The sequence below is a fragment of the Parasteatoda tepidariorum genome, chromosome 2 (assembly GCF_043381705.1).
Source record: "Parasteatoda tepidariorum isolate YZ-2023 chromosome 2, CAS_Ptep_4.0, whole genome shotgun sequence".
Lineage (NCBI taxonomy): Eukaryota > Metazoa > Arthropoda > Arachnida > Araneae > Theridiidae > Parasteatoda > Parasteatoda tepidariorum.
In genome coordinates this window covers 41,900,187-41,924,633 of record NC_092205.1, presented here as the reverse complement: position 1 = coordinate 41,924,633, position 24,447 = coordinate 41,900,187, and the positions used below count along the sequence as shown (strand labels likewise).

Below are 24,447 nucleotides of genomic sequence, written 5' to 3'. Positions count from 1 at the left end.
AATTGTATAAGAACCTATGCCCGTAGATGTAAATGTACACGACTTGGGCTGTTATGACCTGTTCAGAAGCACACGATGATACAATTCATAATAGGGAATCACTTCTAGTGGCATGTGACGATATTTACGGGCATTAGTTCCTATGCAATTTTAATCCTGAAGTTTGTCGCAACATGATATTTTTTAAACTTGTACATTTCAACAAAAAATAGACCAAAAATGTCGATAGAAACTGTAGCCCAGAGTGAGAAACTGATTGCAGATTTGAAGTGCAATCACACTGGGGAACAAAATTGTTCCCCAGTGTGAATCTCTAAAAATGCTTGTTCGAGCGTCGTCTTATTCCCCTTAAACCAATGAGACGGAAGTATATTGCGTGAATAGTGCCCCAATCAGAACAGCATTTCAAACAAATAACCATCTAGTTCCAGCAATGGTAATTTTGTAAGTTTTAATACTGCTCTTACTAGTAACAACTCAGCAGCCGAGTTGCGATGGTTGTTACAACCATCGCAACTATACAATATCCTTTGATATTGCAGACATAAAATTTGAAAAAAAAGTGCATCATGATTTTCGTAGCATTCAATAGCCTTAATGCAATTAAAACTAAGAATAAAATTATTTGGATTGTTTCAAAATATTGTAATAAAGTTACACAATTTGCAATCTTGAAAGAGTGAAGAAGAAGAGATTCACAGCCCAAAGGACATCCAATTGACAACTAAGGACACTAATACTTTATAACTATTGTTTTTTCATAGACTGTAAAAAAAATTCCGAATCAAATAACGGTATAAAGTACCGGCACTTTGAGTGCATCATCCGTAATATCCATTCTTTACCGTCAAATATTATACCACAATTTTTATAGGAATATTTATTTAATTAGAGTGTTTCAGTAATTTTACGGTATATCAGATTGCAAAAATTACGGTACATCAGATTTTTTTTGTTCCGTAACATGTTCCGGTAAAGATAAAATTTACTGTAAAAAGTGACGGCATCCTGAGCGCCGGAACTTTTTATTGTAATTTGATCAAGAGTTTTTTACGGAATAGAATTATTTCATGTCTGCCGTTTACTGTACTAAAACTTTTCACGCCTCCTCCTGCTATTGCTTCTGCATATCAATGATATTTTAAAATATAACAACTTTCGAGACAATTTTAAACCAGATTTTACTGTTTTTTTGTTATCAGCGTTGAATAGTTATGCGCATCAGATTTACGGCTATATCAATATCCAACTCCGTAGTCTCTTTGTAGTAACTTTGAACTCAACCCAGAAGACAACGGGACATCAGAAGCAGAGATTAGGAAAAATTTGACTTCGAGAAGGACGTTTTTGTAGAACTAACCTCAATTCGTGGGGAAACTTACTGCAGCCAGACCGATGGCAAAGGGATTTTAACCCATGATTCGTCAATCACTGGGGATATTTTACGTCAGCGATGAAGCTTTTTTGTGCGTATATTTGTTGCAGTAATACTTATGTCAACCAACCATCGTTCTGAATTAAACCCGGGTCGCCTCAGGAGAGGACTATCGCTAGAGCCCTTCTAGTATTTACTTATTTTCAAGATACTGTCACATCAATCTCATCCCCTCCATGTACGCAAAATATATCTATTCAATCAGTCGGCACTAACAGTTTGACATATCAGTTCAACATATCATTTAACATATTAACCACGTTCAACACATCAGTCGGCACTTACTGCTATTTCATTTCACTGTACCTAACAGTTATAGAAAAGATGCTTATAAACGTTGTGAATAATATGCGTTTGAGAAAAGATTATTCTATAGAGCAGAAACGGAAAATAGTTTATCAAGACGTCAAAATGAAAGTAAATTTTGAACCAATTATTTCAAAGTGCAAGTCTCTTATGTATTATTATACACTTCAGATAAATCAAAATGAATTTTAGAGTATAGATTGTGTATATTATAGTACCAAAATGATGCAATTAAAGTAAGTTTTGTTGCAATTTTTCTAGTGCTAGTTTCTTATGCGTGGGGTACGTACTAGTTTTGTCCCGCATGTCATGAAGGTGTTCCTCTGCTAAGAGTAGATGGAATATAATCCCCACCCCTTTTCGAAAATAAATACTTTTATAACCATCGTTTTCAGACATAAAATTGCAATTATAACTTTATCTTATTTCTTGTAGAAAATATGCTTTTCTTATAGCTTACTATATATTTATATTTGGGGCAATAGCATTAGTCATATAGATAATGCAATAATGACATTATACATTAATGATACATTATACAATAATGATACATTATACAATAATGATGCATCATACAATAATGATACATTACACAATAATGATACATTATATAATTATGATACATTATACAATAATGATACATTATGCAATAATGATACATGATATATAATAAATGACATTTCAAACTATATTTGATTTATTCTGATTATAATCTATTTGATTTAACTTAATTGCAAACTTGATTTAACGACTTAATTATAAACTATTTGAAATATTTTTGGAGCACTAATTTTGGCCCGCTTGTCACGAAGGGGTTTCTCTGCTAAGCGTAAATGGTATATCACTCCCAGTTTAGAAAATAAATATTTTTATAACCATTGTTTTCAGACATGAAATTACTAACATAACTTTATCTTATTTCTTGTAGAAAATGTACTTGTATAGCTTACTATGTATTCACATTAGGGGCAATAGTCATATGCCTATACATAAATACAATAATGGCATTTCAAACTATTTGATAACATATCTTCAAAAGGTATTATAGAGTTAAAAAGATCACTTCACCGTATAACGCCCCTTGTTTAAAACAGAAGTTTCTTTTTATGTAGTCAATAATGGGAAAAAAAGATGATTATTTTTTTAACTTTATTTAAGTAAATAAAAGTTAAAATTTTTATTGGTTAAATGAAATGAAACGTCATAATTCCGAGAATTCTTCCTGATAAAATAAATTCTCAATGGCTTTTAGTACTTTTTTTATCACCTACAATTAGAATCAAATTTCATGAGTTTAGCAATATTATCATTATGATGATTCATTGATAAGGGTAATGTGGAGTGATAATGTCCGCCACCAACTGAGATTTTTTTTCCTTCTTTTCTTTTCAAAATATTGATATTCGAAGATATGCCCATTTTGTTTCACTATCCGAGAATTACACGGAAGGACAATTTATTTATTTTTTATTTTTTTAGTTTTCTATTGCACAAGATTTTTGTAACAGATCTTAGATACTTTTGTATCTCTGATTTCAAATCTGCAATCAGTTTCTCTTTTGAAGCTACAGTTTTTCTTTCCCTTTTTTTTATTTTTCATTTTTTTAAAACATTTTAAGTTATTTTAAAGGAAATGTACAAGTTTAAGACTTTATATGTAACAGGGGGTTGCGTAAAAGTTTCGTCAAACTTCTAGAGGAGTTAGAATGCAGCATCAGGATTAAAATTGCAGCGAAACCACTGCCCGGAAATGTCCTCATACGCCGCTAGTGGTGCTTCCCAATTATGAACTGTTTCCTCGTGGGCTTTTGAACAGGTCAGGTCAAAATAAGATAGCACTCCTAGTGGCGAATGATGGCATTTCCGGGCAAGCATTTCTATGATGTCTACTGATGATCAGCTTTAACTCCCTTGGAAGCTTGTCGCAACTTCTAAGCGTCCCCCTGTTATCTGTACAGTTTTTGAGCCTGTACACTTCGACAAAAAAACAGAGCAAAAATGTCAATTAGAAAAAAGAAAAACCTTCAGTTTAAAAACAGAATTAATTTCAAAATAGTAATCTCCACACTCGAATTCAGTTATACTAAGTATATAACTGAATATATTATTCAGCTATATACAGCTATATTAAATGCAACAAAAAATTTGTTTCCCAGTGTTGCTTATTGTATTTAAAATATGATTGTTTAACGCTGTGAAATTTATCTCATGCTAAATGTATCGTAAGGTTTGATTATCAATGTTCTGAACTAACTTTTTTCAAAAATAAGCGCTTCGTGCACTTTATTGTTGGGATTTCGAGCCTTATAGGATCTCATTTATCTAATTAAGTATATCATGATTTTTTTTTTCTTATTTGCCACAGTGGTCACATGTTTACTAAAAATTGCTTTAGTCAAATGTTTAGATTTTTCCGAATAAATTTAAATATGGAAAATACCAAAATATATTCTTTCACCACTATATAAATATTAAAAACAATATTCTGTAAAAATTTTCTAAAATGAAAATATTTAATAATTCCTTTTATTAGCATTATAAAAAAAATAGTTCATTATTATTTATTCGTTTATTTTTAGATTTTTGACACATATCTTTATTCTTGCGCAATTAAAGTGGAAAGAAAAAAAAACTTCATCACCCAAATCAGTTTTCATCAGTTTAAAAAAGCAAAATTTTAAAAAAGTGAAATTTAAAACAGACTTTATAAAATTATTAACTGTGTAATTGCATTGCTTTATATGTTCATTGAAAAAAATCCATAGAAGTATTAAAAATCATTAAGAACTATTTCTCTCACTTTAATAACGAGACGCCTTTATTTACCACCCTCTTTTTAAATGTATAGTGTTGTTGAACGCTACTCAATCATCAAAAGTTTGCCCTCATTTCCTCATTGATATCTTAAGAAATTAGGGTTCTAAATATGCATGTAAAGTGTCAAAATTATTTGGCTAATTCTTTGACAGCAGAATTACTAGCGTCTATTTTTGACAATAACACGAAATGCTTACCCCTTTTTTTTCTCACGGTCTTTATAGCACCAGACTTTGATGAAAGCACACCCACAGAAAAAAGTTTTCTTCAATGGGAAAATCGCTCTCTCTTTCCCAACACTTCCCCCCAGCATGATGAAGCGAAAATTGACTAAATAATTGCCAAGAAGTGAACTATGGTGTATATGGAAGTCCATCCATGGGAATATATTCGACCACACATGGACAAGTGCACAATACCCCCTATAATTATCTCGTGAAGAAGTGCTTTTGGATTAGGAAGAAGTGATATGGATTTGTCAAAAATTCTTGATGGATCCCCTCTTTCACCTGCCCTGCTTCTAAAGCTTGAAGTTGGCGAATTGTTTGGCCCTTTGACGTAAGGAAATTCTTGTGAATGAATGAAATTCCATTTGTCCTGTTATGATTATGCGTTTTTTTGTTATGATGAAATGTTTAACATGGTTTCCAAAACACTTTGGACTAGAAAATAAAGTCACAATTTGAGTGCCTTCCATTTGAGGCTAGACTGTAATTTTAAGCTGCAAATGCCATTATGCCGTGAAGGCTTTAGAACGGACAAATAACTGAAATATTTTAAAAGTTATCAAACTTTTTGAAAACCGCCAATCTGTCGACATTTTCCCACCTAGATGAAAATTATCAAAATCAACGCCTTATTCTCATACTTAGAAATTTTTTATGAGCTCAGATAATGCAGCATTGGAGTAAGTTTTTAAACATTAAGAAATTAGACTACAAACGCTTTTCAGTATTTTAAAACTGGCTTTATTTCATATTTATGCTATACGCCATTTTCCGAATAAGCATAGAGAGTATTAACTAACGATAGGCTAAATTTGATATAACAGTAATAAGTAACTTTTGCAAGCTCACATCAGTTATGAAAATTGCATATTATTCGCAAAAAAGCATCATTCCATGCGACTAAAGAACCATCGAAAAACAGCCTTGAAATGCTCTTGCCTTGAAAAAGAATTGATGTTTGAGCAAAATTGTGAGATCTTTTGCTTAACATATTATTTTCCGGTTGAAGTTTTGTGTTTCGAACCATTAATTATAAATGACTTCGTCATTTTCCAACAATTAGAAATGTTTAATTTAAGAACAGATCATAATAGTTCGTTTTCTTATAACATAATAAAATTTTTTAACATAATAAACATTCTTCTTTTTAAATGCTAAAGCCTGAACAATGTTGTTCAAAACTTTTTTGAGTTTGGCTTTGAAATTTCCTGTTTGAAATTTACATGATGGTTAGATTTTTCGTTAATTTTTCGCACCATCTCTTTTATAGGTCTACCTCAATGTCCTGAGTTCATCGGATGCATATAAACACTACTTAGCATCAAAACTTATATGAATGCTATAAATTTATGTGGTATTTCAATTTTTTTCTAAAACGAAAAAAAAATTTATTTGAAAATTAATAAAAATTAAACAGTTTTGAAAATGAAAAGTTATTCTGCAAAGAACACATAATTTGTAAAAAATAAACAAATAAATTGTCATTTTAAAATATCCGGCAAATTCTTGGAATTATTTGAACTCTTAATATTTCAACTTCAAAACAAAGCACTCTGTTACACATAAATATAGCAGGGTGACCCTCATAATATCTAATTCTCAGTAAACACTAGGTTTTCACTTTTTTGTTCAGTATCAGTTCACAGTTTTTTTTTTTTTTTTTGCAATATGAAAAAGAATCTTGATATGAACTATGAAAATGAGTGACTTGCTTCTTCTACTGAGCATTCATAACTATTTTTTCACGCCATTGCTATCTGGATTATAATACTTTAGTTTATCTTTTGCAACAAAAACTGGTGAAATCTAAATCGTTGGGCATCAATTAGTACATGAGCATATTTTTGGCACTTTTGGACATTCCTTGCCTTAAAGAATAAGAAAATTTCAATCCCCTCCCATGCAAGAAAGTCGCATCATATACCCCTTGATTTTCGACTCTTACAATTGAATAGTTCAATTTTAAGAACTTTTGAATTCAATTAAATAAAAGTTTGCAAAAAAAAACATAATTTGTGTTTTAAGTTACGTTTGAATTTGTTAAATTTTATCCTTGAAGAAATATTTTTCAGAGTTTTTTTTTCTCAAATTTAAATTTGAAATTTTTTCAAGTGTAATTTTTTTTCTCCAATATATTTGTTCATTTATTGGGTTAAAAAATTTAAAATAGGAATTTATTGAAATATTTCGTTAGGATTGTAAATGCTTCCAGCTTGTTAGCAAAAATAAACAAATCACAACACCCCTTTTAAATATTTGAATGGTTCCATAGCTAATTTCGAACCTTAACATACAGTATCAAGGCTATGGTTTATAGTTTATTTATTGATAATAATTATTCAATAATATTATGGAGAATAAATGAAAGTTAGTTATTTCATGAGATTATGGAGATTAATTATTCTATAAGATTCTAAAAGCTAAGCAAAGAAAAGTTACTCCATAAAATTATTGAGATTAGTTACGCCAAGATATTATAGAAACAATCGAAGATTGATTCCATAAGATTATAAATGTCTATTGAAAATTAATTATTTGACAAGATTATAAATATTGATTGAAGAACAGTTATTTTACAAGATCATAGCGATTAGTTACTATATATAATTATCGAGACTGATCAAAGATTAATTACTCCATAAGATTATAAATGTCAATTGAAGATTAAATATTTGACAAGATTATAGCGATTTGTTACTCCGCGATATTAAAGAAAGTAATCAAAGATTATAAATATATTAAATATTATAAATATTGATTGAAGAACAGTCTTTTGACAAGATTATAGCGATTTGTTATTATATGAGATTATAGAGACAAATCGAGGATTAATTATTAATTCTTCAGTTTATAAATGCTAACTGAAGATAAGTTATTTGACTAGATAATAGCGATTAGTGACCACAGGCGATTATTGAAACTAATCGAAGATTAATTTTTACGTGAAATTATAAATGACAGTTAAGGATTAGTTATTTGACAAGATTATAGCGATTAAGTGCTTCATGAGATTATAAAGACTAATCGAAGATTTATGATTCTCTAAGATTTTAAAGCTAACTGATGATTAGTTAAAGATTAGTTGCTAGTTAAGATCTAATCGAAGTTGCTAATCGAAGAAAAATTATTTCGTAATATTAAAGGCTACTGAAAATTAGTTATTTTATAAGATTATCGAGATTAGTTGCACCATGAAATTGTAGAGATGAGTTACACTACACTCTTATTGAAACTTTGACAGATTTCCGCATAGCACCTACTTCCATACTGTTTCAAATGAAATTTAAATCGAATTATAAATAGTATTGGACGCCATTTTGATTTCTTTTATTATTTGAACGACCTTTCTTGAACAACAAATAAATAAACGGTAGCGACCTTCACAACCATTAATTTTATTTATTTTTAATGTCACTGAAATAGAAATATTTGAGGCATGCACATTTGAACGTTTATTACCCTTTTAACTTCGATATATTTAATTTTATGATCTGATATCAGTGTTTGAGGAGCTGTTTTGAAGAAATTCCTTGCATCACATGCTTTTCAGTTGTTCTAGAAAACTGATGCTCTCATTTTTTTCAGTCATTTTTCTAAATCTCCCATTAACTTTTTCTGTGTACAATAAGCGAAAAAAAATAATAATAAATAACTAAACCTACCAAAATAATTAACTTTTGATTTAATGATCGAATCTTTCACAGTTCTTCATGGCAAAATACAAAATTTATGCGAAATTGGTCAAATAATTCCTAAGAAATCAAATTTTGAAGAAGAAAAAAATACTTTTTTTTTTATATTAAAAATTCATTTTTGCAGCAACTATTTTATTGACTAAAAAATGAAATTAATTTAAAAAAATTTATTCCCTTGATCTGTGCCTTTCGGTTTCGGACACGAGTGCGTAGTGTTAATTAATAATGAAATAATAATTACTCACGATTTTTTTTACCTCATATCTAAAACAGAAATTCAATGCTTACTATTTCAGATGCATGTATAAAGCATAAGCGTTGATAGATTGCAAAATTTTCATACGGCCATGTACTTTGTAGGCTAACATGCTTTATATAAAAAAAAAATTTAGATTATTTGTGCCTTGACAACTACTTAACTTTACTAAATGTAAATCCCTTGAATGTTTACTGGGGGAGATTTCGTAAATTTCTGAGTATTCTTTGCCTAATTTCACTTGCGAAGGCTGTTCTATAACAGATGGGAACAAACTTGACAAGTAAAAACGTAATTATTCAAGAATGACTATCAACGCGGCATCTTTGATCTCAGGGAGAAAGAGAATTCAACTACCCATTCTCATGCTGTGAAAATTCGAACTGAGGATGTATCTGCCTTCATGTTGACGACTTATAATGAGTTATTTTCCAGAACTCCTTAACATTGATCGATGGTTAACAATTAGCAACAATGAATTATAAAGGAAATGTATTTGTAAAATATGTGTTGAGCTTGCACCAGCTTGTTTACCAAAGCATTAGCAGTTTGAATTGAAATAAATAACTTTTACTCCCAACTTTTCCTGTCAATAATTTTGACAACTATAGTGATCAGTTATATATTTCATTATTTAGGACTTAAAATGGATATATCTTATAGATAATAATAAAATGAAGAGTTTGTCTGTGTGTGTGTCCCTCTTATAACTCTAGAACATTTTGTACTATAGTCTCCGGAGATTTGGCCAGTGGTTTTAGCCCCGATTCTAAAAATTGTTCAAAAATTTCAACTAGATAGTTAGTGAGAAACATTTGAAAAATGTTTCATTAGCTCAGAAATCGCAATTGATAAAAATTAAACTATATGTGATTTTTTTTAAAGATAACACCAGTGATGTTTGAAAGCTCATACCTCTTAAGCATTCTTTAACATTTTTTTTAAATTCGTTATCTCGGATAAATTCAATGATCAACATGACCGTGATCGCATAGGTGAACTACGTTACCAAATTAGCATTTCTAAAGTTATCCAGCGTTAATGGTTTTAAAATGTGTTTTTATAAAATGAAATAATTTAAAATCAACTGTAATTTAAATAAAAAATGCGTACTGCAAAGCAAAATTACTGAGAAATAGAGGAAATGGAGAAATAATTCGTTAAAAAGAAGCGTTAAAAACCGTTATAGAATTATTGACGTAATGATGCTTCACTAATTTCAGTAATTGAAAATATTTTTTTTTTATTCTTATTTTATAATCGTCGTGGAACAGCATTTTTAGGGTTTACGACTGCCAATGTTCAACTCTGCAGCCTTATAATTTTGAACCCAATCCAGATGACAAGGGAACTCTTGGATTAAATATAAAGGGAAAATTTTTCCTTCGTGAAGGACTTTTTGATAAAACTAACCAGCATTTGAGTTACATGAGGAGGAAACCACGAAAACCTCCCACGGTTTGTCTAACGGCAAGGGGACTTAAGGGGGGATCAGTCTACCATTGAGGATATTTTTTACGTCAGCACTGTGGTTCATGCAAGCCGGATGCGGATACTAGCCATCGCTGGGATTCGAACTCGGGTTTCACCAATGGGAGGCGAGCGCTCTATCCCTTGAGCCACCACGGCTTTTGTTCATTCACTCGTGACATTTCACTAAAACAACCAATACTTTTTTGACCGTTTGATTCTCAAAAATTATTGATGAAAGTAAATTGCTCGTCTCTTGCACGTTAGTAGAATATTTATGGAATTTCTCTTAACCTCTTTTGATAAAAAAATATATATATTTCACTCTCAGAAAAATCGATTCAATGTTGAATCATAAATAACAGTATCTTCAAGAATAATACTGCGCAAATTTGTCCCATATTAGATGTAAAATTTAAACATGTTTCCGATCAAAGTGAAATATTGAATAATTTATAATTGAATATTGAATTTGAAAAAATATGATAATATTGTTCAACTTAGCATCCTATTAAAGTTTTAGCAAAATAATTATTCAGCATATTCGAAAAAATCAAACGGTAGTTTTGCAATAATAATTTTAATTAATTGCATGCCGATTCTAGGCAGATGAAATTCAAGCACAATATTTTTAACACGTTTTTGAAGGTACATAACATAGTTCCATTTAAATTTTAGTTTTGGTTTTACTGATAATCGAAAAGCTGAGCGACTATTTTAATGCACAGTCCACTCATACAATGTACGTCAAAAACTAAATTTGCTAGATAATAAGTTGATTTAAAATACATGTTGCAAAAAGCATTTTGACACGCCGTGTTATTATTTGCTGTATCAGTTTTACATGTTTAGATGTTTTCTTCTCTTTCACTAAATAGTTAATAATTTGATTATTTCGCATCAACCGGACATTGTTTTAGATTTATTTAAAACACTTGAATTTTCAAAGATGTTAAATGGACCATTTTGGCACCCGCATCTTCCCAAAGAGGGCAATAAAAGGTGCATGATTTATTGTGTAGTTCCCCTCCGTGGTACAACACGATAAGCCACCAGTAAACTATCAACGTTTCTATTGGAATGTTGCGCTGCATCTTTTCCACAGCACGAAACATAAAAATCCCCAATTTGTAGCCATAAGTATTGCTAAAATTTCATACACTACAATATGACACTGAAATTTTTTTTTCAGCTAAAATAATTTTTAAGTAAAGAGTCCGGCGACATTTTAATTTCATGTTATTATGCTCTCTTATTTTATGTTCAATAAGTTTTACATGTCTGGTTAAAAGTTTCTGTTTAATTAGTTGGTTAATTATAATAATCAAGTGACCCGAATTATAATAAAAAGCACTAAATATCAGAGGAAAAAACTTTCAACCTTCTAAAAGTTGAAAGGAACTATTTTTTACAAAAATTTGTAACAGTCCGCATGACTTAAATCCGCTGAAAGAATTTTTTTTATTGCGATTACGTCATCATGATTAAGGATCCTGTGTCATTTAAATTGAATCTCTAATTTCGTGATATTACAATTTATATCCGTTCATAAGATTAAAACTGAGTCAAGATGATTAATTTCCATTTGTAATATTTTTGTTCTTCCGCCAATTTAATATCATTAGTGGAGGAACATTAGAGAAATTTTTGCAGTGATCTGCAAATTCTTCCTGTTTTTTCTTTTCTTTTCAATTTAACTTCTTTTTTATAAAATTAAAATTGAGATTTTGTGGGTTTCTACAAGTTTAGTAGTAGAAACCTTTGTGATGATCTGTAGCAGAGTGGAATTTATCAGCAGAAAGTGCTGTAAAATATTTGTATTCTAGTGCTGCACTTTGGTAACTGGCAAATTTCAAAAGGCAAGACTGTTTCATTCAACAAAATATGATGAAACAGCTACTCTACTAAAAGATTATACTTAAAATTAATTGAGACTTTTTAAGTTTGAAGTGTATTAATTGAAAGGAGAAAAATTCTGAAATGTGAATGAAAAATATATTTGACTTCAATTTGACCAGTTTCAAGATTTTCCATAATTTGTATCACTATGAATTGTAATGTCAGTAAGTCGATCGAATATCATTTATCGAATAACATACTGTTTCTAAAAAATATAGGACTCTTTTTCTGCCGTTAGAACTAATTTTCAAATTTTACTCAACGTTTTTAGCTATTTGTGTTACATTATACCTTTAAAGAAAATAAAACAAAATACTTTACTGTTTTTGAGCAAACAGATTTTTTTAAATAAATATTTTCCCCATAATTTAGAGTAAATTTTTAATATAAATGTAATATATTAAAAAACTTAATTAGAATAATATAAATAACTTTTTAATACATTTTATATTTGTTCATATTAATTTCAATGCATATCAAAGCATATTTTCTATTCATTTCTATACATATTCTAAAATTGTATATGAATATGACTTAGGTTATTTTTACTTATTTTATTTATTTTTACAATAATCTAAAATGTTTTTAAAAGAAACATGCATTTCCGTACTCTTATCTTTCACGTTGCTTCAATCTGAGCATTAGTACTAAGCGTCCATTAAATCATTCTGAAATTTCTTACAAAAATATGTATTTTTTGAGATGTTTAATGTCTTTAAAATTATATTTTTATCCGTTTTAATTTATTGTTAAAATATTCTAAAATTTCTTAGAAAAATATGCATTTTTAACGTTGCTTAAACAGTCTTAAAAAACTGATATTTTTATCCATTTTATTAATGTTTAAGCATTCTAAAATTTCTTATAAAAATATGCATGTTTTTAACGTTACTTAAACAATCTTAAAAATAGATATTTCTTTCAATTTTTATTGATTGTTTAAGTATATTTTAAAATCTCTTATGAAAATATGCACCTTTTCTTCACACTCTTTAAATAGTTTTGAAAACTGATATTTTTTATCCATTTTCATTGATTCTTTAAGTGCTCTAAAATTTCTTACAAAAATAGGCATTTTCTTTACGTTGCTCAAACAGCTTTAACATTGAATATTTTTATCCATATTTATTGATTCTTTAAGTGTTCTAAAATTTCTTGCGAAAATATGCATTTTTTAGCGTTGCTTAAGCAGCTTTAAAAATTGATATTTTTATCCATTTTCATTGATTGTTCTAAAATTTCTAACGAAAATAGGCATTTTCTTTACGTTGCTTAAGCAGCCTTTAAAATTGATATTTTTTGTCCATTTATATAGATTGTTTAAGCGTTCTAAAATTTCCAACAAAAATAGGCATTTCTTTACGTTGCTTAAATAGCCTTAAAAATTGATATTTTTATCCATTTTCATTGATTGTTCTAAAATTTCTTACGAAAATAGGCATTTTCTTTACGCTGCTTAAGCAGCCTTTAAAATTGATATTTTTTGTCCATTTATATAGATTGTTTAAGCGTTCTAAAATTTCCTACAAAAATAGGCATTTCTTTACGCTGCTTAAATAGCCTTAAAAATTGATATTTTTATCCATTTTCATTGATTGCTCTAAAATTTCTTACAAAAATATGCATTTTTTTACGTTCTTTAAGCAACCTTAAAGATTCATATTTTTATCCATTTTTATTGATTGTTTAAGTGCTCTAAAATTCTTCAAAAAAATATGCATTTTATTTAACGTTGCTTACGCAGCCTTAAAAATTGATATTTTTATCCATTTTTATGGAGTGCTTAAGCGTTCTAAAATTTCTTTAAAAGATATGCATTTTATTTACATTGCTTAAACAGCCTTAAAAATTGATATTTTTATCCATTTCATTGATTGCTTAAGTGTTCTAAAATTTCTTACAAAAATATGCATTTTTTACGTTCTTTAAGCAGCCTTAAAGATTGATATTTTTATCCATTTTTATTAATTGTTTAAGTGTTCTAAAATTCTTCAAAAAAAATATGCATTTTATTTAACGTTGCTTACGCAGCCTTAAAAATTGATATTTTTATCCATTTTTATGGAGTGCTTAAGTGTTCTAAAATTTCTTTAAAAGATATGCATTTTATTTACGTTGCTTAAATAGCCTTAAAAATTGATATTTTTATCCATTTCATTGATTGCTTAAGCGTTCTAAAATTTCTTACAAAAATATGCATTTTTTTTCCGTTCCTTAAGCAGCCTTAAAGATTGATATTTTTATCCATTTTTATTGACTGTTTAAGTGTTCTAAAATTCTTAAAAAAAATATGCATTTTATTGAACGTTGCTCAAACAGTCTTAAGATTGAATATTTTCATCTAGTTTTATTGATTGTTTAGGCATTCTAAAGTTTCTCACAAAAATATGCGCAGGGGAAAACCAACTTTTCTTTATTTACTATTATCAAATGACTTTTTTTTAAGACATTTTCTGCCGGAATTGTCGTTTGAAGGCAGTTCATCAACAGCTGCTTCAACACAGGTAGTAAACTCTGACGTTCTTCAGTAGTTCAGACCCGAAGAAGACAGAGTCGATTACACCTTCTCTAAAGATACAACCTAAAACGACGAAAATAGCTTTACTTTTGGCACGAGGAATCTTCTTGAGAATCATTCGGAATACTTTAATTCACCTTCGTTCATACCTTCAAGACTTTCCAATTTTGAGCTCTCCCAATGTTTTCTCGTCTGCGGGATCGCGTTTCGGACCGGGTGCTGACCACCTTGCCCGTCCGATAATGCCAAGTTCGGAGCTCGTCACCGACTTCGTTCGGACTGTGGTTTTGTCCGATAAAGGGAAGGAACGAAAAGTGAGTCGATTTTTTTTTTTTGTCGGTCAGTTTATGGTTTTAAAGCTATTTTTTTCTTTTAATTGGCTGCATACATTAAAAAGAATCGATATTTTTTTTTAATTGTGAATGTATTTTAATCTGGTTACTCGTAATTAAACAAGTATAACATTTTAAATGCTTTTCTTTTATTACAGAAACATTCTTAATAAGTGTCCCATAGTATAGTAAAAATGCTTGGTTAATGCTATAAGATATTTCTAAACCACAGAAGATATTGTCAGATAACAACAAAAAAGAGACATTTGGTTATGTTCCATTGTTTGAAACTATACCAGAATTTTGAATCCCATCTCTTCTCTAAAAAAACTATATAAATCGCCATGATTTTTTCTTTAATTTTTTTCCCTTTTATTAAGCTTATATGAAATAAAAGGTGAAAAAATCTCAGAATTTTTTTAAGTGATGCATAACTTAAGTTTTGAAATTAATACGAGATTTGTCTCGCAAAAAATAAAAATAAAATATCGTCGTTTTATGGTATGGGGAATCTTTATTTATTTATTTTTTATTTTTGGATAAGCTTGCCTTGAATATGCATTTTGGACAAGTTTGTATTTATATATTTCTAACAAATAGATTACAAGCACAGTTTTATTATCACAAAAATTACCCTTCTTCTTAACGGTCACATTTGAGTTATTTCGATTGTTTGTATTAGTCCGATTAATTCCATATTGCTTGTTTCGTAATCATGAACATGAAAAAAGTATTCACAATTAACATTTATTTTCGAAAATTAATATTTAAGGGAGGAGGGAAAAAAAGATATCCTACAAATCTGTCGAATCACTAGTGAGAAAGGCGGGTTGAAAACATCAAAACAAGTTTGATTATTTCATGAAATTTGAAGATGTTTATAATAATCGTCTTTCAACTCCGGTAGTAATTATTCAAATCCTTGCCTAGCAGTCAAACATGTTTTGATGAGTACTTTCTTTAATAGTGATTCATTAGATTCCGTTTAAATAATAATTTGTGGTTACTGTTAAGTGACTTCGTTTTTTCAAAATGAAGTCAAAAAAGCTTACTTCATAGTAATAGTGTTAAGTGGAGAGAAGAGCTATTGTGGACAGCTTCTGTTGTACATCACTCAAGATTTTTTTGTAATTTTTGGTAAATTGGCAAAACTGAGCTGCACTTTCATATGTAGTTACATGACAACACATTTGATTTTTAACGTTTTGAAAATTAAATTAAATTGTCATTTAATTGCTTAACTTAAAAATTAAACAATTAAATGACATATTGTTAGAAAATACTAAGTAAGAGGAGGTAAGCAGTTTTACGTATCTTGGAAGTATAATTAACAACAACGGGGGAATTGATTAAGATATGCTAAATGTTAGGGGGACTGGAAAGTAATGTCGTTTCAGCGCATTAAATATTCGTTAGTCTTAAAAACCAATTCATTTTTATCCGATGTATTTTGATTCATTTTCGATCCGGCATTGTAAGGTTGTTGCTAACGAGGGTGAATTGATTGAAAATAAAATCTTGATAACAAATATCCAATGCACCAAAAGACATTACTTTTCGACCCCCTTATAGATTAAACAAAGTTCGATGCAGTTACGCTATTCTCAATAAATTCTGGAAAAACAAAAATATAACAAATTCAACAAAAAGTTTAATTTTCAATACTAATGTTAAATCTGTTCTACTCTTTGGATCTGAGACATATAACTGCAAAAAAAATAACATGAACATAACAGAGAAAGAACATAACAGAAACTTCAAGTATTTATTAACAACTGTTTACGAAGAATCTTGCGTATGAAGTGGTTCCATAAAATTTGTAATGCAGAAATCCTTAGAAAAGTAAAACAGAAACCAATTGATTAGGAAATTTAAAAAAATGGAAATGGATTGATCATGTTCCACGCAAGCCCAAAACATTTAAAGTGAAACAAGTTTTTGATTGGAACCCTGAGGGGCAAAAGAAAAAGAGGAAGACCAAACAATAATTGACGCAGGAGGATTGTAAAAGAATTGAAAACAATGAGAAATACATGGAGAGGGACAAAATATCTGGCCACAAATAGAGTGAGATGGAAAGCTAGATTAGAAGCCCTATGCTTTAATTCAAAGTAAAAAGGAATGTGGGAATGGTGTGCATTTGACTATGTAGCAAATTACGAAAAAAAAGGTGCTTAGTCAGATAAGTTAATTTTTAATTTTCCTTTTAATTGCCACTTAAGACTATATTTATTCCAATTTTTTAATAATGGGAAATATTACTAAGGCATACGAATATTTAGCCTTTATGAAAATAACGTGAATTAATTACTAACGCAATCACTTATTGGGTTATTTATTTACTAATTTACACATTAATTTACTAAATTAGATATTTGCTAAGTATTTATTTGCAATTTTTACCACATTTAAGCTTTTGTTAATTAAATTCGACTTATTTTTACTCAGTGGAAAATTCAGAAAAAACTCCTGGATTAAATGTAATTAAAAAGAAGGGTGTAATTGCTAAAGAAGATAGAAAGTCAATTAAAAAATTATTAGTGAAAAATAAATTTATAAAAATCTAATTAAATATTAAATTGAATTTTGTGTAAATGTAAGTGGTAACTATCCTGTAGGGAAAAAAATATTTTCAACAAAATATTTTTTAAAAATATTTACATTTCAATGACGTAAAATTTCATCTTTAAATTAATTTGAAAAACTTTTTTCTTCTTAAGATTACCTCAGTCAGGTATTTATTGATTTAAAACGTTTTAATTTCATGATTTAATTAATATCAATAGTTTTAAAGTTTTAATGTCCAAATTCATTGTTTAAATAATATCAATAGATTTAAAATTTTAGTGTCAAAATTTAAATTACAATAAAAATAATGTCAACAGATTTAAAGTTTTAGTGTCCAAATTTATGATAAAAAATAATATCAATAGATTTATGGCTTTAGTATTCAAATTCACGATTAAAAAAAATAATAATAGATTTAAAGTTTTAGTGTCTGAATTCCTGATAAAACACAATAGCAATAGATTTAAAGTTTTACAGCCCAAATTCAAATTAAAACAATATAATTTTTAGATTTAATTTTCTTAATGATCTTAGTTGATGCCTGAAACCTTTGCTCTCTCAGTCATCTGAATGCAATTGAAATTAATGTTTAATCAATTTAAATTTTTTAAATTCAAAATGTTGATTACTCATTTCATTGTATCATTTTGTTGCACAATAAAAATTTTTAGTTCCAAAATCATTTTTCTGCCTTACAGTTGATCTATTCGTCAAACTATTTACTAAAAGTATTACAATTAAAAATCAATTACCATTAATTACTATTAAAATTCAAGTTAGACTTAATAGAACAATATCATTTTCTTCATAATAAACTTTTAAGAATGCATTTTTAGTGTCGTAATTTGCCTTTGAAACAGTGTTTTACGTAGTTCTATTTTTATTTAGTCATTATTTTTTTTTGCCTTCAATATAAATTAAAACGAACATGGTTAGGATTATTTATAGAAGATTATTTTGAGGTTAAAATTATGTATATTTTGATAGCTTGCTTTTTTTATCAGTAGCAGAAGATTAAATATGTAATGGCTTTTCATAACTAATACCACGTCATGGGGCAAGAGTAAACAAAAACAACTTTCACAAAAAAAAAAAAAAATTATGAAAAAATTACATTTAAAGAAGCTTTTATACTATCCAAAATAAAGATAAACGATCGAATTTTAGTAAAACAAGGTGTGTTCACAATAATGATTTGTAAACTTTTTTGGAAAATTTATAAAAATGTGTCTTTACTAGGGCAGTGATTACAGAACACCCTGTTTATACCCCGGTGATAATGCGCATTGTTCCTAGATGATGAAATGGCACCTGATTAACATTTAAAAATAATATGAAATAGTTTTTTTAATTCCTTTTATCGAAATTGAAGAAAAATTTTAAAAATTATATTTAAAGCTATTGATTTTATTTTACTAAGTTTTCATGCATTCCCAAAAGGTAAATTTTATTTAAGTGGTTACATTTATATAATAGGAATTTATACTTTGAATATAGCTGTTCAGCTATTTTAATTATAGTTTTTATTCTTGGTATCTAAACAAAACAATTTTAATAACCTCTCTATTCATACTAACTAACGAAAATATAAACCCCTTAATTTAACGTCTCTTTCTATCAATTCATTTTAAAATTAAACTTTTACACTATAGGCCATTTATTTTCACTTCATTAAGGAAATAATATTTAAATGAAAATGATGTAAAAACGTAAAATTGCAGTTAAAGAACGGAATTTTTTAATATTATCTGTAATTACTTTTTAAGTAATAAGCGTATAAATTTTTATTTTTAAACAGTTGCCTTTTTATAGTAAAAATAACCGATCATACAATCACAGTTTTTCAATTTATTGTTTACGTAAATAAATTGAAAAACTGCGATTGCTTAAATGCACTAGCTAAACAGCGGAGTTTTAATAACTAAAAATGGAACTGAAATTTATAATGAATAATGAAAGAAATTATAGCTGTTATTTTGAATCAATTTGCTTGGAAGCAAAAGGTAATTTTTCAAAAATTGTTTGAAACTATGATACTATGCGAAATATTTTTTTAAAGTTTTTTTTCATAAATTACTAATAAGGTGTTTGAAAAAAAGAGTAAAAATAAGAAATGACATATAAATTTTTTCAAATGAATTACTCATATTTAGAATTCAGAAAAAGCTTCACAGCTCAGTTTTTACATTTTATTCAAATTTTAAACGTCATCTCCACAATATTATTCAACTTTCATGGTAAATTACGCAAAAAAAATCATAACATTAAATAATTATACAAGATTACAAAAATAATTATACAGTCTATTATACGAGATTTAAATTTCAAACAATGATCTAAATTATACGGGAAATTATGTCAAGAATTTTCATCTCAAATAATTATAAAGTAAATAGTAAATTTTATCAAAAAATTATCACGTCAAATATTAATATTGTATATTAAAGGAATATTATAATTGTAGAATTTTCCTCATCCACTATGGCGTCACCATCAGTTTTCCAACATAATTTATTTGATTTTAAATGCATCCCTACTGTTTAATGGGATAATACTGGTGCAAGTACGTGGGAATATTTATAAGTTTTCCCTGCTTTGATCCCTTGGTGAATGATTGGTAAATCTCTGATACTTTTATAATTCAACCATATGCTTTTATAATAAATATTGAATTTATAGTAAAAAGAACTGTCACCCCAATTACCAATCCGTCTCACCATAAATTTTCATGATTTCTTATCTCCATGGTGTGTCATTATAATACTTATACAAATAGGAATATTTTCAAGTTATATAAGCAAAAAAACTAAGCTGACAACTTATATAATAGCACACGTTGTACTTAAATCCCCATAACTCTTAGGTAAAGATTAATTTTATGTCAGGTAAAGTATGCAGAGTAAAAAGCAGAACACTTTTATTTAGATTTAATGATTGGATTTTAGCGTCTGTCTTAATGATTCGAGAAACTAACCTCATATATGCTAAATTTTCTTGTGTAGACGATATTTCAATCTACCACGAAAACGTACTTTGTCTGAATAAATATATCTTTTTATAGATGGATTTGTATTCTTAATTCTCAAAATATGGGGGAAGGGATAGCTGCAATCTAGGAAATATGATTCCAATAGTTTAGTCTTGAGAACTGTCGAAAGTAAAATTTTACTTTAACACCTAAATGTTAATTTCACTGCTGGAGTTTTCCACCATATCTCAATCAAAAAATTTCAGCACACAATTATACAATTTTTCTTATTCGAAAACAATTCAATATAAAAAAGATTTTTTTAAATATTTTTTTATTATTTTATTTAATAATTGTCGTAAAAGTTTGAACTACAAAATTTGAAATACAATTCGAAATTATGTCAACAAATTTTTACTAAATTCGCTTATAAAATTAAAAGTATATAATTTTAAATTACAAGATACGAAACGTGGACAAAATCGATAGACAAAGTAGAAGACAATTAAAATTATTGAATAAATTGCAGATTTTTAACGATTCAGGTACCTTAATATATCTCCTGCGCAAATTAATTAGTATAATTAGCCCCATGAACCATTAAAATTTCCTTTATTTTCGTGACAAACCGATCATTAGATCAAAAGTTACGTAATTTTTCTCTTCCTTATTTTACACACTAGTATTTAATAATTTAGTTTAATGAGATCGATTTTTGAACTAAAGTAGCTTTTCAGAAGGAAAAAATATTTTCGCATCTGCTTTGAAGAAAACCGCATTGAGAGCCCTTTGAAGATAACCGTGACGCAGCGTTTGCTATTTCTATTAAAGTTCAGTCGCGTGTTCATTGAAAAATATTTTACTCATCCAGTGCAAACATTAACGTAAACACAGTTGAGAAAATTTAAGCAGATATCTATTCAGTGAACTTCTTATCTTTTCTGTTTTCGTCAACAATTTGCCCTCAAAAAATAAATAAATGCTTACAAATAAGATAACAGAATAAAAAAATACTATAACGGACGTTATCTGTGTAAAATACCTATCGACACTGAATGAGTTGAGTTGTCAGTTTCAAGACTTGGACATTATTTCTCTCTCGTACTTTTATCGGTCAAGGAATATGATGATCGATGCCAACTTCTAAATTAAAAAATGAAAGGATATTTGGCTTGTTGCCAGGTTTAATATCCCAAAAAGCATTCATTTCATGGGCCAACTCCCCTTTAGCCTTGAGCTTTCCGGAAAAGATTTAAATAAAAGCGGGGAGACGTGTTGAATTAAAGGTGGGAATAGGGCAGACAGTTTGATTCCAAGGTTTGTGCGTTCAAGATACAATTAAGCGAGGGAAATTCTAAACTAAAATTTGGCACTGACTAAAACTGTTTTTATATTTTTTTTTAAAAGCTGTATTAGCACTAGAAAGACTGAACATTGATTAAGGACTAAAGGGCCCAATGTGGTACTTCCCAGATTGTCTGTGTGTAGACCAATTAGAGATCCAAAATCTTAATTTGTAATCATAATTAGTTTAATAAAAATCTATTATAGAGGTTGATCATCTGTATCATCATCTATCAACTATATAATAATAAGTAATAATTATACATGTGTTGAAATACTTTTTTTAATGGAACTGACGTTATTTTATTTTATAACCGTCGTTGAACAGCCGATCTAATTTTTTGGGTTTGCGACTGCTGATGTTCAACTCCGTAACCTTGTAATTTTGAACCCAATCCAGAAGATAAGGGAACTCCTGGATCAAGTATTGGGACAAATTTGCCTTCGTAGAGGACTTTTTGGATAGAACTAACCCGCATTTGCGTTACGGGGAGGAGGAAGATCCCGAGAACCTCCCACGGTTAGCCTGACGGCAAGGGTAATCTCACCCATGATCCGTCTATTACTGAGGATATTTTACGTCAGCACTGTGTTCGGTGCAAGCCGGATGAGGAATTCGTATCGACCTGCCATCTCTGGGATTCGAACCCAGTTCACCTTATTGGAAGGAGAGCTCTCTATCCCCTAAGCCATCGCGGTTCAACTAAGGTACCTTTATCAAAGGGTACCTTATACCCAAGCCTACCTGGGGTCTGGGATACCTACCAGAATACCTAAGGTGCGACTCTGTCCCCGATCGTCATTACGGTTCTATATATACACACTTCTATAAGGCTAACATATGAGTGATTAAATAGGCTCTAAAATTAGATTAAATTATGAAAAATCAGAAATACTCAACTTTTTCAGTTCAGTTATTTTTTGAATTACAGTGCAACGAAAAACGAGAGGGGCCCAAATTGATCCAATCCGTCATTCTAGTGTTAAATTGTTTAAATTTGAAATCAACAGCTCTTCAAAAAGAAAGAAAATATTGAAAAAGATGAAGATAGATGAATGTAGGCATCTATTTTCGGTTTTCTCTCTTACTAGTTAACCTAATTTTAGAATTGCTTTTAATCAAAAGAAAAGAAAAATAAATAAAACGTAGGGAAGAAGAAAAAGAAGTTCTTGAGTCAGAAGTACTGTAGAATAAAATTTAGCTTAAATCTAACTTGGTACAGTTAATAAGAAATTAGTACAGTCTATTTCATGCAATTTATTTAATGAAATTAAAAAGTATTGTCTACAACCTTTCAAGCATTTATCCCTTTGTGACACTAGTGGCAGAATGCGACAGGAAAATATTAAAAAAGTCTAAAAAAGACAACATAATTTAATTTTGTTTTCTTCCATATTGAATACGCTAGTATCTATTTTTATATTGGAGTTTAGCGCAGTATAGCTGCTTCCATAGCTTGTACCATTGAACTTTAAAGTCAATAGTACAATCTATGCTATCATTATTTCTAAATAAATGAATAAAAAACTAAGAAATATATTCAATTCTACAAGGACAAATATAATAAATGATCGAAAAACTATAATTATTGCTATTAATTATTTGTTACCAATTTTCCTTTCATTCATTTTGTGCACCTCTCCACTTTCATAAATATAAGGTGTATTGAAAATTGCACACGTTTCAGTTGGGAATTATTACAATTTTAGTACTTCTTACTTTTCTTTATTATTTTTATCTAGGAAAAAACAACAGAATTAGTTACAGTAATAAATTAATTATGTAAATGTAAAATGGGTTGTTTTAAATGTAAAACATGTTATATAAGTTAGATTTTTCTTTCCTCGGCGTTGACTGCAGGAAAATATTCTGAAATGTAGCCGTTTAAAATTAACTTAATTCCTGTAACTGTTTACATTCGTTTGCATTTTTAAGTTCTGTAGAACGTTTCCAGAGAACAATTGCTTTCAATCTTAGCAGCTGTTTAACTGTCAGTATTAAGGATACCTTTTTTTTAGTGTGAACAGGCACAGAAACTGCGATTCCCCATAAGACGTATTGTCAGTTTGTCAGTTTAAATTACCGCTTTGACATTTTATAATTTTCTTTTCTTGGCAAATAGTTTCTAAGGGGATTAGAATAACCAAATAATTGAATTTAGAAAAACAGTGTGCTAATGCGTAGTAAATAAACAAGGGAAGAGAAAGGTAGAAAACAATAAAACTCTTAGTTCTTAGTGAGTCTAAAATGGTTATTTGCTGGTAATTAACAGCATGAATCCGCACCATAATTAATAAAATATGCTAGTTTGTGAAGATTTTATCATATCAGTCTTCAAACTGTTGATTACCTTTCACCAGGTATGTTTATTGATTTTGATTATCTATTTTAGAATTGGAGAGTTTAGTTGAAGAAAGTTCTGGTCTGAACTTTTCTATGAGACTGAAACTTTTTTATGAGACTAAAATAATTATTTGCAAATAATTAAAGATAGGTGAATAGTGATTCCTGATTAGTTAATATTTTGCTTTTATCACCTCACTCTTCTAATTGTGATCACTTTTCAGGAGGTACGCTTACTGATTAGAATTGAAGAGCATTATTGATGAGA

General features: G+C 28.8%; 1 protein-coding gene across 2 annotated transcripts in view; it reads left to right on the top strand.

Annotated features, from left to right (window-relative positions):
• The window catches only part of LOC107449843 (NAD(+) hydrolase sarm1), an 86,358-nt gene that overhangs the window by 7,336 nt on the left and 54,575 nt on the right, over positions 1–24,447 (top strand). The window contains exon 1 of one of the 2 annotated variants that reach the window (XM_043042332.2): positions 14,639–14,937. The exons of the other annotated variant lie outside the window; for it this stretch is intronic. Within the exon in view, the coding sequence (XP_042898266.1) occupies positions 14,866–14,937 (72 nt within the window). The 5' untranslated portion in view covers positions 14,639–14,865. Of the gene's footprint in view, positions 1–14,638; positions 14,938–24,447 lie in introns of those variants that run through there. 2 annotated transcript variants of the gene reach the window in all.